The sequence below is a fragment of the Eublepharis macularius genome, chromosome 6, assembly GCF_028583425.1.
Source record: "Eublepharis macularius isolate TG4126 chromosome 6, MPM_Emac_v1.0, whole genome shotgun sequence".
Taxonomy (NCBI): Eukaryota; Metazoa; Chordata; class Lepidosauria; order Squamata; family Eublepharidae; genus Eublepharis; species Eublepharis macularius.
The window spans coordinates 29,879,556-29,897,225 of record NC_072795.1 but is presented as its reverse complement, the minus strand read 5'-3'; the positions used below and the strand labels follow the sequence as shown (position 1 = coordinate 29,897,225).

Here is a 17,670-nt window from a genome sequence, read left to right as displayed (position 1 = left end):
CAGGAGTGCTTCTCATTTGGGACCCAAATTGGCCCACTGCAGAGCACAGGAACACTTCCAGCCCTGCGTGATGATGTCACTCCCAGGAGTGACATCATTGCGCCACCTGGGAGCGCATGCAAAGACGACCAAAAAAGTGAGTGCCAGGTCCCCCCTTCCTGCCAGAAGGGTAAGGGGACCTGGCAATCCTAGGCCTGTCTGTAGTACAGGCTGTGCATTTCTCCTCAGAACTCCATAATGAAAAGGCTAGAGATGGCTAGACTAGAGATGGCCACAAACCACAAAATGAACTAAAATGTGTCAAGAATCAGGCCGGTTCATGTTTCGTGAACCTGCAGTTCATAGAAGCCCCTGTTGGCTTAAGCCAGCAGCCCTGCTGCCAGGTGGTCCATTCAGCTGCTGCAGGAGCAGCCTGCAGCGAAGCAGCACGGAAAGGGGCATTTAAACCCCACGAACCACAAACTGGTTCGCAAACTGGGGCAAGTTCATGAAAGTTTGTGGTTCCTGGTTTGTGAAACGCCACAAACCACAAACCGCATGGTTCATTTTTTTTCCAGTTTGTGCCCACCTCTACTAGAGACATGTCTTTAAAAATGAAATTATAATTATAAATTATAATTATAAATCTTCTTTTGTGGAGCAATGGTTACCAGTGTTAGACCACTTTCTAAGCAAGGACCCAGTGGTTAAAAATATCTCACTTAAGGACTACCTTATGTTTCTCACTTGCTACTGAATTTATTGCCTATACGTTTGCATAATTGTCGCTTATATCAATCATATGCATTTGCTATGGCTATAAAAATTGAGATAGCAGAGTTTATGTATATAGTTCATGCCATTTCTTCAACTTGAATGTTTATTAATTGTGTAATTTATTTCAATTTAATAAAAATCTTAAAAATTAAAAAAAATGAAATTTGGGGGCTAACAGATTGTGGCAATAGATCTCTACAAAGTTGTGTATTACAGCCAGAACACTAATTGTGGAATCCTGTACACTCTTCTAAAAGCTCATTTCCCTTCAAGATATAGAAAGTGCTGTAATCTTCAAAGTGTATAAATTAAATTCTTCTAACACCTCCCCCACCTTTTTTAAAAAAAATGTCTCTGGCATTTAACATGAAACTGAATCTCTTGGGGGGGGGACACACTGTGACTTTTTTCTCGGGGTCTAAGAAAGTTCAGAAATATTAGTGCATGTTAAAAATAAATTTTGCAAGAGATCAAGAGAGACGAGAGATGGTATCAGTTATCCATGGTTATAAACTTGATAAATGATGTAACTCCAGAGTGGCAGACAAGTTTTATAGAAAATGCTTGGACTCTAGCAGATGATACGGGGAATCTGGGGGGTTGGGGTATCCTTGAAGCTTGTTGTCTTGCAGAATCATGGCATGGCAAGTATTCCTTAAATTGCACCTCTTGATGTCATTGGAGTTTAATCTGTTTCTATGTAATCTTCAGGACTCTATAAACAATTTTGTTTTCCTTGCATGGGTTGAGCCCCCTCTGCTGATGAAAAGTTTCGTCATACCTAACAACATTTCTGAGGTATAAATGAATTCCCTCCTCCTTTGAAACGTGCTTTTATTGTGCGAGAGAAATAATGATTTTTAAAGACTCTTCTGGTTCTGAGCAAATAACTGAAGCAGAAAATGCCTGGGAGGAGATGGAAGGGAATGCATGTGTAAGTAATATATATGAGAAATCTGTAAACGGGAACTTTGCCATTGGGTGAAGTTTTACAACCATTGACTTGATTTGTCTTTGCTGGACCAAATTAGCTACAGCGGTGAAAATCAAGGTGATCATGCAATTAGAAAGAGGCAAAAGGCTGGAGTTCTGAAAATAGCTGTATGTGCTTCTGTGCATGAAATGGGCAAAAAATGCCTGCCGGGTTCCTTTGCCACCCCGCCACCCCTTTTTGTAGCTTCTTCTGTTGTGTAGTGGGTCCCTTGCAGTTTCCCCTGAATTTGGGCTACCTAGGTGGCTGATTTAAGAAGTTGTGGCCTGAGGAAAAACATTACAGAGGCCAGAGCTTGATGCCTGGCCTTTCGACCTGCTGCTTCTGGCTATGGCCCATGTGGCCTTGCCTCCTCCTCCTCCTTCTCCTTTTAATCGTCACAGCAAGGTTGTGCTTTGCTGCTCTGGTCTAGTCTGCTCTGCCTGCTTCCATCTATTTTTATCTCATGCTGCCAGTGGCCAGAGGAAGATTGCTGCTTTTCATATATAACGGGCGGCGCGCACACAGAGAGACACCCTGCAAAACAGTGAGCTCAGAAGTGTAATCAGCTGGCTAAGACTCAAAGGCAGCCTTGACTTTATTAGGAAAAAAAGAAGTACGCTTTAGAGTGGATTGTAGCAGCATACTTTGGAGGCAGGTGATAGCAGCCGGCAAGAAGATCAGGCTCCCGAGAGGCCCATGGGTCAACAAACAGGCAACTTCTGAATGTAGAGAACAGCAACCGTTCTCCTCACATCTCAGCGAAAGGGACAAGAGGAGTATGCCCCAGACAGTTTCTCTGAATGAAAAAGAAGACTATAAGCACTGGCTTGATTTTTAAGTTGCCACCTGATAGCTGCAGTTTCAAGAATGAGCCATGAGAAAGGAGGCTTGGAGGAGTGCAGAACTGTAAGTTGCAGACAAAGGGAACAGCGACCTGTTTGATTCCATTGCCTTTTGAGAGTTAAAGAATGCATTTGAGCAGTAATGGAATGGATGACATCATCACTGAAGTATCCGCATTGGATATGGAGGGGAATTATAAAAAGGTAAGAGACAAAAGTGGGGAGGGGGTCTTTTCTCTGTTGGAATAATCACTTTGCCTTTGTAGAGTGGAAACAAATCAAAAGCATGCAGTTGCCCAGCCCCCCAAAAGAAAGTATTCACGTGGCCCTGTTGTTTCAAAATATCCTCAGAGAATGGAAAAGAAAGAGCTAAATGTTTGTTCATGAAAGCATCTCTATTTTCTACATAATGCAGTTTGTTGTCTTGTTTGCCAACATTCTGTTAAGTCCCAGCTCTGGATTCTGTATTCTCTTTTTTGGTATATTCATTGTTAGCATCATCCATTGAATTAAAATCGTCTGTTAGACTTATTTGCATACAGTTTTCGGTGAGGTGGGCAAGTGCATACAGTTTTCAGTCAGGTAGTTTTTTTTAAGCGTATGAACTTTTGTGGGGGACTGTTTTTTTCTGGGAATGTTGAAGGCTGAACAGTACACTGCATTTGCCAGGGCGTGTCAGGTTTATATAAACTGCTGCATGGGCACGTCTTTTAAAAGCATGCCAGCTGTGATACAGAACTTTAAATATAGTAATTCTCTATGTCTGGTAATAACAGACCTGCTCAAAAATAACTTCAGTTGCATGGCTGAGGCCTTGACATCAAATTAAAAGTATACGTGTGTCCTTTAAGCCGAAAAGTTTGTGTAATTCTGCTGAGCAGTGTGTGTTTCCCTGGAAATCTGTTAAAAGTTTCTTCCAGAGTTTTATTGACTACACAAGTTTTCCATATTCAGGGAGTTTTACACATCTTTTGATCACCTTGGTCTCAAAATAATAGTTCACTGACACTTGGACCCTTTGCATGCAAAGGATCCCAGATTCAGTCTCTGATAGAATCTAAGGTTGCAGTGCTGCTAAATACCTAGCTGAGACCTTGGAAAGCCACTGCCAACCTGACCAATAGTCTAACTTGCTATATGGCATTTTCATATATTGATATGCCCAGGGCTTTTTTTCTGGGAAAAGAGGTGGTGGAACTCAGTGGGTTGCCCTTGGAGAAAATAGCCACATGGCTGGTGGCCCCGCCACCTGATCTCCAGACAGACGGGAGTTTAGATTGCCCTCTGCGCCACTCGGCAGCACGGAGGGCAATCTGAACTCCCCTGTGTCTGGAGATCAGGAGGCGGGGCCACCAGCCATGTGACCATTTTCAAGAGGTTCCGAAACTCCGTTCCACCGTGTTCCTGCTGAAAAAAAGCCCTGGATATGCCCATAATCAGATAACTGCCAATTTTGTCAGTTTACCTAGTAAGGCCAAAGTGAAATAAAATAATTCTGCTACAAAAATCCAACTGGCATAAACTGTAATGCTGGCATTGAAGGGCCAAACTAGATGTGGTATAAACAAAGCTTCCAGTGCCGTCTCCCCCTTCCAGTGCCCTCTTTCCAGAGCCCATTTGGTGTAGTGGTTAAGGGCAGAAGGACTCTAATCTGGAAAACCAGATTTGATTCCCCACTCCTCCACTTGAAGCCAGCTGGGTGACCTTGAGTCAGTCACAGCTTTCAGAGCTCTCTCAGCCCCATCCACCTCACAGGGTGTTTTGTTGTGGGGATAATAATAACATACTTTGTAAACCGATCCGAGTGGGTGTTAAGTCGTCCTGAAGGGCGGTATATAAATCGAATGTTATTATTATAAGGCATGTAACCTCCACAAAGTCATTTTGCTGAACAGAAATGTCCCTGAAGTGCTCAGGTATCCATATCAATTTTTCAACCTACATTAGAATTTTAAAATTTCCTCATGCTTCTTTATGGAGCTAATCCCTAAACATTTTTGCTGATGTAAAAAAAAATCTGTTTCTGAAGCCTAAGAATATATAATACTGGTCCTATGCTTTAAGTGCTACTGTATAGTGACATTTCATAGACTTGAATTGAAATCCATATTACTACAAACATGGTTAAGATTTTTATCTCAAGTAAATTAATGTACAAAGAATATTGACTTGCAGTTTACACGAGGCGTAATAATAGGAGTCCAGTTTTACTTGGTCCAAATTTTAAAGCTTGTACTTCAATTTATTGGCCTGCTTGTGATTGTATTTCTAGGGTTGTAAATGCCAAACTGGTGAAGTGCTTTAGGGGGATGTACCCATGAAAATATCCCCTTAATACTTCTAACCAAAAGGCCTTATGTGCAGGGGGGGAAACGAACAATATTGTCCAACAAGACATATAAATGTTGACATAGCAGCTTCTATGTGCATGTATACAATATAAAGCTCATTGTGGAGGTATGCAGTTAACACATAAAGCTCATTTATTGGTAATATATGGGATAAAGTGGACTTTAAAAGGGTCAATAAAATTATCTTCTGATGGGTTATTGCTGCTGGATGAGCAATCAGCTAATGATCCTCCTAGCTTTTGTGAGACTCAGACTCTCTTTAACAGTTTGGACAAAATGATGAGAATAAGTCAGCTGCATTTCTGAAACACCATAAAAAGCAGCAGTAAAACAGAGGAGCTGCAAAGCTAATCCAATAACACTTGTCTGAAGCACCACCAAGAGGAACCAAACCAAGAAACGTTCTTGGAAATAAAATACCAGGCCTTATAATTTCCTCAATTGCAGTATGCTGCAATACTAGGTGCTTCATCTCTGTGTATAAATCTTATCTGATACGTTTGTTTTTGGCATTATAACTTGAATTGACTCAGTTGATTAACAGATTTATTGCTGGAGAAGGGGGAGTCAAAGTGAATTTATAGGAAAACTAGTTTGAAAGGATCACTAAAGCTCATATAGTGGTCAGCTAGTGTGTTGGGTTTGGATGAGGAAAATTGAGGTTTAAATCCCTATTCAGACAGGTTATTGGATAGCCTATGTCTAAGGTTGATGTCATGTAAAACACTGCTCTGGGCTCCATAGTAAGAAAACTATATAAATGTGATTATTTTTTTTAAAAAAAAATCAGAGTAGTTCAATAAACTATAGAAGGAGAATGCAGAAAAGATTTCTCAGAGGTTTTTGAGAGACCTGGGTGATTCCCAGAGATACATCCTGGGGGGCATGGGACCCCCAAGAACAATTTAGGGTGGGAAGGGGAAGGCTGCTGCACGAAAGGGGAATTCGCTCTTTCCATTGTATCCTGATCTTTTCAGTGAAAACCAAACCTTGGTGGTTATTGATCTGACAATGGATGTAATCCACCTTCCACTCAATTAAGTAGCAAAATGTTCGTTAACTAATGGGACAGGATTGTATTCCGTGTGGATGACTTAGTGGCAGATGGTTCTACTGTGCTACAGAAACCAGTTCTAATCCTCAGTGCGATGTGTGTGGCATTTTTGTTAGTTTGTTCTGACTTTTTATGTTGTAATATGCAGTGTTAGGTCTGGATGTAGAAGAGCTGGACTCATATCCTAGTTGATGAAGCTTGTGGGGCAAGCATCTACTTTTGCTTTTGAGGAACACAGTAGAATTCTGTGACCTATAATTAGGTTAAGGCAGGTCTAAGAAATGGAAATAACAATGCTGGGAATGGTTTTTTTATGTTTCAAAGAAAGGAAGGAGTTGTGTGTTTAATTTGATTCCTTATACGGAATCAAGCTATCTGCCTTCTGTATTCTAAACAATGGCCGTCGTCACACAGCCATAAATTTAGCGCCAAACTAGCGCCATCACCTGCTGAATGCTCACCTTATTCCAGCTCTCTTGCGATTTTGCCATTCTCCCCAATTCACGCTTTGTGACTTTATGTCGTCTTTATCCACTTCCATGTGAATGCCCTGGATCAACTATGAACACTTTGCAACACCAAAACGCTCACTCTCCCCAATCATCTGTCTCACCTAACACTGATTCTCCTGCCCTACATTCCCACCTGCCCAGCGCGACCCACAATTAAGCCTCAAAGTATTTTTTTTTTAAACGTCGGCCTTATAGCGCTATAGCGCTATACTGCCATGGGTGGGAAACCTCTGCTACCTATCACGGTTGGCTTTTGGGTTGGCCCAGCACAACATTGGTATAATAGAAGAGTGATATAGCACAAATATGCTGGAAAATTTTTTTTAAGGGGCGGGATTTTTAGTGCCTCACCCAGAGGCACTAAAGTTTCCAGAGGCACTTTGACTGACCGTTGAATTGCACTTTTCCCTTTTAATGTGACTGACTGGAAGCGCAAGCAGTCGTCAAAAGATGGGAGAATCCGTTCTAATAACGATAATAGAAGAAACGATTTCTAGTGCAAAAGTGACGAAATAAGGGCCCGTGTGACGACGCCCAATGTTCCTACTCACAGATATCCAGACACTGAGGGCTGGATCCAAAGGTTGGTTTCTTCTAATAGAAGGCACTTCAGCCTGCAGATCAGAACTTTAATGCCTTCCTCCTCCTGCTACGTACCACTGGGGGTGGTACTAGGGACAGCGTGATGGGCAAATTGGAAATCTGTAATGAGAGATTGAAAGCAGTGGAAATCAACCCATTCCCAGCGAATACTGACCTTGGAACTAACCCTCGGTCATTTGAGTATAGTACATCTGAATACTGTTGTGTGCTTAATAGTTTTCACACTTGTGTTCAAGCATTAGACCGTTAGTCTTTTAATAGTTAAGGAATTGCATTTTCAAACATTCATGACTGTTCAAACATTTAGGAGTAAGAAATATGTTGGTGATTAGAAAGCAGAGAAACAGGCCAGGCAAAAAGCTTATGTATAAATATTTGGCCACTATCTTTGCAAGCCTGTTATAATGATAGCAATAAGGGACCTTTAGACAGGTTGGCCATCTTTCTTAATTGCTGTTTTGATGACAAAGTAAATAGCATAAACCCTAATTCTCCAATATTCAGGTGTAATATTTGGGTTTCTAATATGTTGGAAAAATTCTGTGACCTCTGCTATCACAGAGTGGAAAATGAAGCCATACATGTATATAGTTTTCTTTCTTTTTTAAAAAAATGCAGAAATTGGTTTTCTGATAATGCTCAAATTCCTTTTTGGGATTTGTGCTGCAGGCAAAGGGATATATTTGTGCCCACCATTTAAATTTCACTCATTTCTGTGCTAATTGTATCAGTGCTATACTGTTTGCACGTAGACTGTGTTAACAGTTTTTTTAGTTTTTCTCCCTTTATGCTGTGATGTGCTGTGTTCAGTGGTTAAGTTGTTTGGCTGCGAATCAGCACTCTACTGGTTCGAATCCCACTACTGCCATAAGCTCAGTAGGTGGCCTTGGGTAAGCCACTCCTCTCAGCCCAGCTCCCCAGCTGTATTGCGGGGATAATAATAACACTAACTTGTTCACTGCTCTGGGTGAGGCACTAATCTGTCTAGAAGAGTGTTATACAAGTGCAGTTGTTGTTGTTATATTGTTGGGAAATATTACTGTCTAATTATTAAGGCCACTGATCTGAATGTACTGAGACACAAGCACTCAGCATAGAATTAGAGCCCAAAATTCTTTTAACACGGTAAGTGCAGTAGCTTCAAAACCCACTAACTCTACTGGGTGCACCATCTTAGTCGATATACAAATTTCAATTTTTATCTGTGCTAAGGGCATGTAGGAAACTTAGGGGGATGTCATTGGAGTATGTATTAGGAATTGATGTATATATGTGTTCTCAGGCACACCAGGCTCTGTAAAGTAGATTACCGATGAACAAGGTATTTTTGTGTTTTGTTTTGTTTTGCTTGAATATCACGTAGAAAAAAAGGGATGAAAAAACCTACAATTTTAGGCACAGATTATTGGCTCTTACAGTGAACAGTGAAAGGAAAAGATTAGGAAAACTTTTAAGAACAGAGTAGAAGGCTGTGCTGAGCAGTATTTATAACTTTAGAAATGGAAACTCTGTTTATGTAAACACCTAATTGATAAGGAAGGAGGTTCCCAATGGAATAACAGCTGTAAAATGTCTAATTGCTTGTGAGCTGCTTAGTTGTTTTGGAGCTGCTTTGGCTAGGGCTGATATATAGAAGTACACAAAGTGGCCTAAAGGCTTCTGTGGGGCTGTGCTGTGGTCATCCAATGGGCATCTGCTAAGAGCCATCTCTTGAAGCAGCCGTGTCCAGAGAACTCGTTCCCCATTTGACTGTGTCACGTGACAGTGCTGATTTCCACTGAGTAATCATGCCCCAGTAGTGGGGGGAAATAAAGGGAGATCTCGATCAGTGGAAGAATCTAAAATTGTCTTTGTTGAGAAGATTATCAGCGGTCAAGATTTATTTATTTATAAAACTCCACAGAGAAACAGATCAAATTAAAAGACTGGGAAAAGAGACCTTGATCAGGATGCAATATGGTATTTCAGATCTTGGACTGCTGTGAGCTTGGTCCTATTTGAAGACTATTTATATATGATGCCTTATTCCTAAACAGAATTTACAAAAAATAGGTTTGATTGTTGAAAATGTACTAGATATGATCCTGACAATATTCCCACAAGCACCTTCCCAACAAGCAATTCATATAAGTAAAATTTATGGAGCAGCCTTTTGAGACATGCTGCTATTTTTTGAAAAATTAAATCTGTGGCCTTCATTCTTTTTAAGGTAATGAGGGTAAAATACTCTGTGGTTCTAGTCGTATAATGTTTTAGAACTATGTAGCAGGACCCTCAGACTGAACAGTTCAGCCATGTACAGAATAAAATATGTACAATAAAGATGCTTTCTGATACAGAACCCATGGAGTACCCCATTGCGGGCTCACTATGATAAATAAGCAAGGTTTGGGGTGATCCAAGGCCAAGGATAAGAAAGTCTGAGTGACCCCTAACCAAAGTTGTGTTCTTGCCCGTGTAATGTATGTTGAATTTGCTGGAATATGCTGGCATTCCAGTATTTAATGGTTCCCCTCCCACATACACTCTCTCCAGGCAAATTGCAAGCAACTTTGTGATGTTGACCGGTGAGCATCTATGTATTTTTAAGTAGCATAAGCTTTCGAGAATCAACTGTGATTCTCGAAAGCTTATGCTACAATAAAGTTGGTTAGTCTTAAAGGTGCTACTGGACTCTTTTGATTTTGCTACTACAGACTAACATGGCTAACTCCTCTGCATCTGTATTTTTAAGAACTTCTTATTGTTGTCATGGAATACTTGAAGCATGCTTCACCTCTAATGCATCTGGTCTTTTCCTTTGATCTTCAGAAGAAAATGCCACTCTCAGCTACATCATTATCAGCCCAACCACTTCAGATACAGTTAGAGGAACTGAAGAGTCTCACTTTGTGAGGCTCAAAATTGGTGAGGCTAAAAAACTGTAAGTTTGATGTGGTCAGGGAATGGAAAGCAAGGGAAGAGAACAGTGACTTGAATATATTTTATACTTCAGAGGTTTTATATTTAGCTAGTGGATATTTTTCTTTAGTATACCATTATAGGGCTGACAATATTATACAAGAATTAACAGATCCGTTGGACTGGAGAATTAAAGAAATGGTGATATATATATATAGAAGTATGCTTGAAGGAGCATTTTAACAACTTATATCAGTATAATCATGCCCCAGTAGTGGAAAAAATGAAGGAAGATCTTGATCAGTGAAAGAATCTAAAGTTGTCTTTGTTGAGAAGATTACCAGCTGTAAAGATTGATTTATTTATAAAACGCCATAGAGAAACAGATCAAATTAAAAGACTATGAGCAGAGACCTTGATCAGGATGCAATATGATATTTTAGATCTTGGACAACTTTGGGCTTGGTCCTATTTGAAGACTGTTTATATATGATACCTTATTCCTAAACAGAGTTTACAAAAAAAAAATAGGTTTGATTGTTGGAAATGTACTAGATATGATGCAGATTTTCTGAATATGTGAAGGGAATATCCTCAAGTAGTAGATTATTAACACCATTTATGAGATAACTACCCAAAGAGAGGAGAGAGTTAAAACTAATCAGATTGGATATCTTGCTAGACCTGGGCATTCAATGCTTATGATGAATCTATTGGTTGCAGTGAAAATTATATATGCTTAACATAGGGTTACCAGGTGCCCGCCAGTGGCGGGCAAACTCCTGGGGATTTGCCTCCATATCCGCTGATCGCTGAGTGATCGGCGGGAGGGACAAACTCCCAGAGTGTGCCCGCCACTGGCACGCACCTCAGGAGCATGCGCCATGCATGTGCTCCCACCCTTTGCGCTGGCTGCGGAAGCATCCATGTGCTCCAATTTGGCCCCAAAGCGGCCAAATTGGAGCACGGGAGCGCTCCTGCAGCTGGCGCGATGACATCACTTACAGAAGTGACGTCGCCACTCACTTTGGCCTCATCATGCCTCTGCCAGAGCACACGCGTGCGCTAATGTGCACACGCGAGGGTAAGTTCCAGGCCCCTATTCTCCCACTGAGAGGATAGAGGAACCTGGCAACCCTAGCTTAACACCAAAAAACACAAACATTGACATCGACTAGTGATACCTGGCCCAAGAGAAGATTGCCTGTCTTTGATCCGAGCCAAGGCTTTTTCAGCCCTGGAGCCAACCTGGTGGAACACTCTACTCTCCCAGTTGATATCTAGGCCCTGCGAGATCTATTACAATTCCGCAGGGCCTGTAAAATGGAGATGTTCCACCAGGCTTATGGCTGAGCCAATGGCAGTTCCTCCCCCCCCCCCTCAATTTTGTTTTTACTGCATTTGTTTCTTGGCGCAGCCTCACCCACCTGTCTGCACTGTCATCTTTAGCTGCTACATTTAGATGTGTTTTAGTAGACACCATCAAATGTTCAGTGTTACTTAATTTGTATTTTAGATGTTACAGATTAGAGTTTTATTGCATTTTAATTGTATTTTATTGTATTATTTAATGTTATATCCTGCCATGAGCCTGCTTGCAGGGAGGACGTGCTAAACATCGATTAAAACAAAACTATAAAATATGGTAAAAATACATTATGTATGGCAGAGATTGAAAAATTAATAATAATGAAATGAGTTTGGGACCAGGAAACAAAATGTGACTGACTGTGTAATCCTGTGGTGAATTAATCCCATCTAATTCCATAGAAGTCAGTAGAGTTAGACTGGAGAAACTCTCCATAGGATTGCAATGTGAATTTTCATTGCAAGTCCATTTTATTTGCCAAGATTTTTAATGGGATATAGACTACAGGTATCCATGGAGGGTGTTATTTGGGGTTATATTTTACTCTGTTTTCAATTGTGATTTATAAGCCACCTTGAGCCATAAGGAAAGATGAGATATAAATATTTTAATTAATAAATAAAATATTTGGCCAGACATGGCTAAAGATGATCATTTATATGGTCATAGATTTTCTCATGTGCTTAACTCACTGTAATGTCTTATATTCATTATAATTTTTTAAGAATAGTTATTTGGAGTCATTTTGATCTTTAATGGTACATACTGAGATCTCTCCCTAGGGTTGCCAGGCCCCCTCGATCTCCCAGTGGGAGATTGAGACCTAGCTCTTACCTGGAGGAGGGGTGCGCGCGTACGCTCCTGCAAGCGTGATGATGTCACTGCTGGGAAGTGATATCACCACACAGCCTGTTTGGGCGCGAATCGGGCCCGTTGTGGGCCCCTGTGGAGCACAGGAGCATTCCTGCACTCCGCAGGGGCCCACAACGGGCCTGATCTGCTCCCAAATGGGTCTGATCCGCGCCCATTTTGGCACAGATCGGGTACATTTTGGTGTGGATTGGGCCCGTTTTAGGCCCCTGTGGAGCGCAGGAGCGTTCCCGTGCTCCACAGGGGCCCCGATCCAGGCCAAAACAGGCCTGATCCTGGCGGTTGTTGTGCGCAGGGGCGCGCAGCACCACAGGGGGGCACGTATGGAAGGTGCGTCCCCCCCCCCCCGCTGGCCAGGTAGGGAGGGGCAGGGGGCAGGGGATCCCCCGCCCCCACCGGGGGTCTGGCAACCCTATCTCTCCCCCTTCCATTTTTATGATACTGTAAAATTAAGATGGGCCCAGTTTTTCCTTCTGTGCTGAACTTTTGATGTTATGTATTATTGTTAATAAAGTAGTTAATTTTCTTCGTATGTTGGGCTCTTGTATAGTGAGTGTGGTGTAGTGGGAAGAGGGTTGGAACTGGGAGATTTGCAGAGCAACCCTACAGGAATAATCGTGGTGAGGAATGCACTGTCATCGTTCTTTCCTGTGAGACCGTCTTCTTCGTATCTTTACCTGCTCTTCAACCTGACATTTTTCAAGGTTTGCAAAATGTGGTGATGCAGATGGAAGCATCTTCAGTGCAGTGTAACAGACTGGATGAAAAATCTAATGAGGGGGAGAGTCCATTGAGGTTTCCTTTTACATTACAGCAGCACTTGTGGCAAAGCGAAAACGAATACACCAGCTTAGCTTATTAAGTTCAGCAAATGTGCTTTTAAAGCTATTGATTTTTCCCTCACATTGCAGTTAGGTTGCCTCTGCCCTTTTTGTGGCAGAAAAGCTCTCTGCCAGATGTTCTGAAGCTCCATACTGTGATGAAGATGCTTTGTAGGAGAGGGAAGAAAAAGCATTTGGGAAGCTGTAGTAAGTGGTACAATCACACTAATGAGTGCAGCTAATATCGATGGGGCTCAATATCAGACGAGAAGATTTAGGTTTAGCAGGAGTTCACTGTTACTGCTTAAAATTAGGCATCCGTTTTTAACAATATAAACATTAAAGTGTGTTGAGTTAAACAACTGCATTACAACAATTTGGACCAAAGTTATTGTAGCCAGGCACTCTCAAAACATAAAGTGTCCAGTCTCACAATTAGATATGCTTGGAATCAAACCAGGCCTTTATGTATACCAGGCATGAATTTTGTCACTGAGCTATAGCTTCATGTTCTGTGTGGTGTAGACAATTTGCTCCCCCTATTCAGGTTCCAAAAGCAATGGCTGGTTCACTAGAACGAACTTCTATTGTGTACAGAGACTGATACTTTTTTCATTGTATAATTATATCTTTTATCTTTAAAAATTGTAAATGCATTTAATTTTCCATAAAGTGTGATCTTTGGTACTTCCAAATGTGAATGAATTCTGCTAATCTTGATACTTTGCAAAATCAAAAGAGGAACCCACTGGCAAAGGTAAAGGTAACTAAGCAAGGTGAAAACACACCAGTAATCACAAAATGTAATCACAAAATGTATCAAGTAACACAAAGTAATCACAAAATGTATCAAAAATACTATAATGGAGTACAACTCTCATAAATAGTACAACTCTCATAAATGGACGTCGTGTGAGACTCAATACACTAATTGACTGTCTTGACTTTGGCATGTTGGAAGTATGAATTAATTTCTGTTTAAGGTGGTTAAATGTTACCCCTGATGACGTGGGAAACACGAAACAGCAGAACTCAGCTGGCACAGTCTGTCGGGCATCGTGGGCTTCTTTGCAGCAGCTTTTGAACACAGCTCCACCTGAAGGAAAACACGTGTTATCAATCTTGATTGATTTTATTCAAATACTTGGAATCTCTGGACTTACCTGCTGCATGTCTTCCTGTTGGATTTCTTGTATCATATATGTTAGTCAGCTGCACATGACTCTGGTGCACCTGTCTTTGTATGCTTACCTGATAATCTTGATACTTTGGCATATACGTGAAGATTTAAAAAAAAAACAAACCTGATGATCAAGTGGCAGATATTTAAGGGCTTACATTACAGACAGTAAAGTAATAGCATCTTGTCAGGGAAACCAGGGAAGTGTAGTTCCATAATGGACTAGCAATCTTGAATGGAGAATTCTCATGATGAGTCTGAGGATACTTTGAGGGAAGCCATGATTGTCATACTGGTGTAAGAGAGTATTGTGTTTGTACTGTGGATATGACCTTGGAGTACAAAGGGCATGAGACTGGGCATATAAAAGAGGGCAAACAGGAAGGAGCAAGGATGGCAGTGATGAAAGATGTGAAAAGAGGGACAGTTATTTAATGGACCATTTCCTGGGCTGGCTGGTGGTTCAACAAGTTGTGTATAAGTCTGCTCTTTAAACAGATGACAGCAACGATGAACTGCAAGCACTGAATTCTCTGCGGCAAATATTAATGCGGGGTGTAACAAATCCCAGCCACTAGGGTGCTATGGTGCCTAGAAATTTCATTGTGCTTCTTGGTGATTATTAGTAGAGGTAAAAGGCTCATGGTGGGGTGGGGGGTAGAGCTTAGCTTATTGTCGTGATGACAACCAGAGTTACCTCCATATTTACTTAAACACTACAATGTTTTTGTTACAGCTTCTTTTTAAAAAATGGCAAGCAACTGTGAAGAGTTTAGGGTTAGGTTTTGTAGTAGCAATAATTAGAAACTATGGTCAGTAAAATATAAAACGCTGAAAGCTGAAAAATAAGTCTGGCTCCTAAATTTTTGGGGTGGCTCCTAAAGGTGAAGAAAAATTTGCCAAGGTACTATATTAATGAAACTTGGAATGGGTTAGAGGAATAAATGATCTCATTTATTCATTGTATGGTAAATGCCCTGACCTTGGATCTGCTCATCTTTCGTATTTGATGTACTGAATTTACAGGAATTGCTGGCAGTGAGCTGACAATAAATGTTTTCTTCTGCTTTTTTTAGGCTCAAAAAAATGAGAGGGAGTCTATCAGGCAAAAGCTGGCGCTTGGAAGTTTCTTTGATGATGGCCCAGGAATTTATACCAGCTGTAGTAAAAGTGGCAAGCCAAGCCTTTCTTCTCGGTGAGTGAAATGGCACGGTGAACATTTCTCACTTTTATAGCTTACATATGGCATAATATCAGATATTTTTAACTACATGTATAAAGCTGAGGGTCCAGGCTTTGGAGAGTGTACAGCTTTTATCTTCAACATCTTAACTGTTCATAATGTGATTACAAAGAAAGACTCCTTCAGCTATGCCGAGTGTGATTTTTATGAGCTTTGCATCTTTGTTAATTTTTCATGACATCTGTTTGTTATGGCTATTTACTCAAGTACATATGAAATGCCATAATATCAAGCAGGAGCATTGATCTATCTAGCTGCAGCTCGTGGTAGATCTCCAGGATCCCTGAGTCCTTTCCAAGTAAATGCTATGTGAGATCTCTTAACTGAGACTTAACTTGGGATCTTCTATATGCAAAGCATATGTTCTGTCCCTGAGCTGTTTCTCCTCTCCCCTGGATAGCTGAATCAGGTTTGAATGTTTCCAAAGCTCTGTTTGAATGTCATGCTTACTTTCACTTCTTTCCTACCCTTTTTTCCAGAACTGTGTACTTTTTCAGTGAGTGTTGGGGAGGGGAAAAAATGTGTTACCCTGTTCCATAAGCCATCTTGAATTTAGGAGAGGTGATAAATAAATTGTGAAAATGTGTTGCTAAAATGTATTTTATTTATTTATTTATAGTCCACCTTTCCCACTGAGACTCAAGGTAGATTATAGGATATAAACAGTGCAGCCAGCATAAGACAACCAGTGAACAATGCAATAAGTCTAGGATTAAAGAATTAGGGAACAATGTGAAAAACAATCTGTCTAGAGCAGGTAAAATATAAATAATGCAGAAAATGGATTACAAAAGTAAAGGCAATGCAGTAAAAGCAGGAGATAACTTCAATAATCATTGCAGTGGACAATTCTATTATAATCATGTCCCCCTGGGTTGTTCTTTCTACTATCATTCTAATCTCTTTTTTAAAATGCCCTCTTGAACATTCTGAATGTTCCATAGAATGACAGAAGCAAGGAAGCCTTCCTGACCTCCTTAAGGAGGCCATTCCACAAGGTGGGACCCACCACTGAGAATTCATCTGAATGGGCAGCTGCTGATCTTACCCATTTTAGATGAGCAAAGCTGGCATTGCCTGACATGGTATGACATAGCAGGAGAGGTAGTCTAGCAGGTATGTGGGTCCAAGACCATTGAGGCCTTTGTAGGTGATAACCAGAACCTTCAATTAAATGCAGTAATTGATATTAATAATTTCTTTAGCATTTAAAAATGTTTAAGATGTAAAGTCTGGATGGTAATTAAATTATCACCATTACTTGGAAGCCTTTTCTTATCTTCTTTTGGATATACATAAAACTCTTATAAATAGGACCTTTGCTTATAAGAGCCAGTTTGGTATAGTGGATAAGAGTGGCAGGACTCTACACTGGAGAGCCGGGTTTGATTCCCCACTCCTCCGCTTGAAGCCAGCTGGGTGACCTTGGGGTAGTAACAGCTTCTTGGAGCTCTCTCAACTCCACCCACCTCACAGGGAGATTGTCATGAGGATAATAATCACACACTTTGTAAACTGCTCTGAGTGGGCGTTAAGTTGTCCTGAAGGGAGGTATATAAATCAAATACTGTTGTTGTTGTTGTTAAATCAGATTGAGTTGTGAATCATAAAATTCAGAGGATTTTTTTCAGTGAAAACAGCACCATGATGGACATGCCCTCAGTGTGCTATGATCCTGTTGTGGCATGCTGTGGCATGCTGTTGAAATTTGGCATGACTGCTACTGTTTACTGTAGCTCCACCCATTTTAAAGAGAACCTGTCTCATGAGGTGATGTTATGCAGCCTGGTCTAGGCATGCTTACTTGGCACTAAACCCCAGTGAGGTCAGGGGAGCTTAATCCCAGTTCAGTGTGCAAAGGATTGCAGCCCTCGTGTGATAACACCAGGGCCTTGCTGCCAGAATTAGACTAGGTACACTGCTCTTCCAGTAAATCTAGCATATTCCCAGAATTCAAATTTGCTTTTCTTCTTTCCTTAGGAGTGTTTCTAGAACAAGAAAGAACAAGTCATAAACCACATGAATTTGTTAGTGTGCAGGATGGGGTAGATTTTCTTTTATCAGGGATCTTTTCTTTTTGTACTTGATGGCATTTTTGGCAAGAAATATAGAAGGCAAAAACATCAGTGTTTCTACTCTTTACGGGTATGGGAGGCATCTTCCAGCATAAAAAGCCAAAGAATTCTGTGATGTCA

General features: G+C 40.9%; 1 protein-coding gene across 7 annotated transcripts in view; it reads left to right on the top strand.

Annotated features, from left to right (window-relative positions):
- Positions 1 to 17,670, top strand: part of SCHIP1 (schwannomin interacting protein 1) — a 594,363-nt gene that overhangs the window by 546,713 nt on the left and 29,980 nt on the right. For 4 of the 7 annotated variants that reach the window (XM_054982445.1, XM_054982444.1, XM_054982446.1 and 1 more), the window contains one exon: positions 15,309 to 15,427. In XM_054982445.1, the coding sequence (XP_054838420.1) occupies positions 15,309 to 15,427 (119 nt within the window). Of the gene's footprint in view, positions 1 to 2,216; positions 2,776 to 15,308; positions 15,432 to 17,670 lie in introns of those variants that run through there. The other 3 variants (XM_054982449.1, XM_054982447.1, XM_054982450.1) reach the window with 2 other exon arrangements.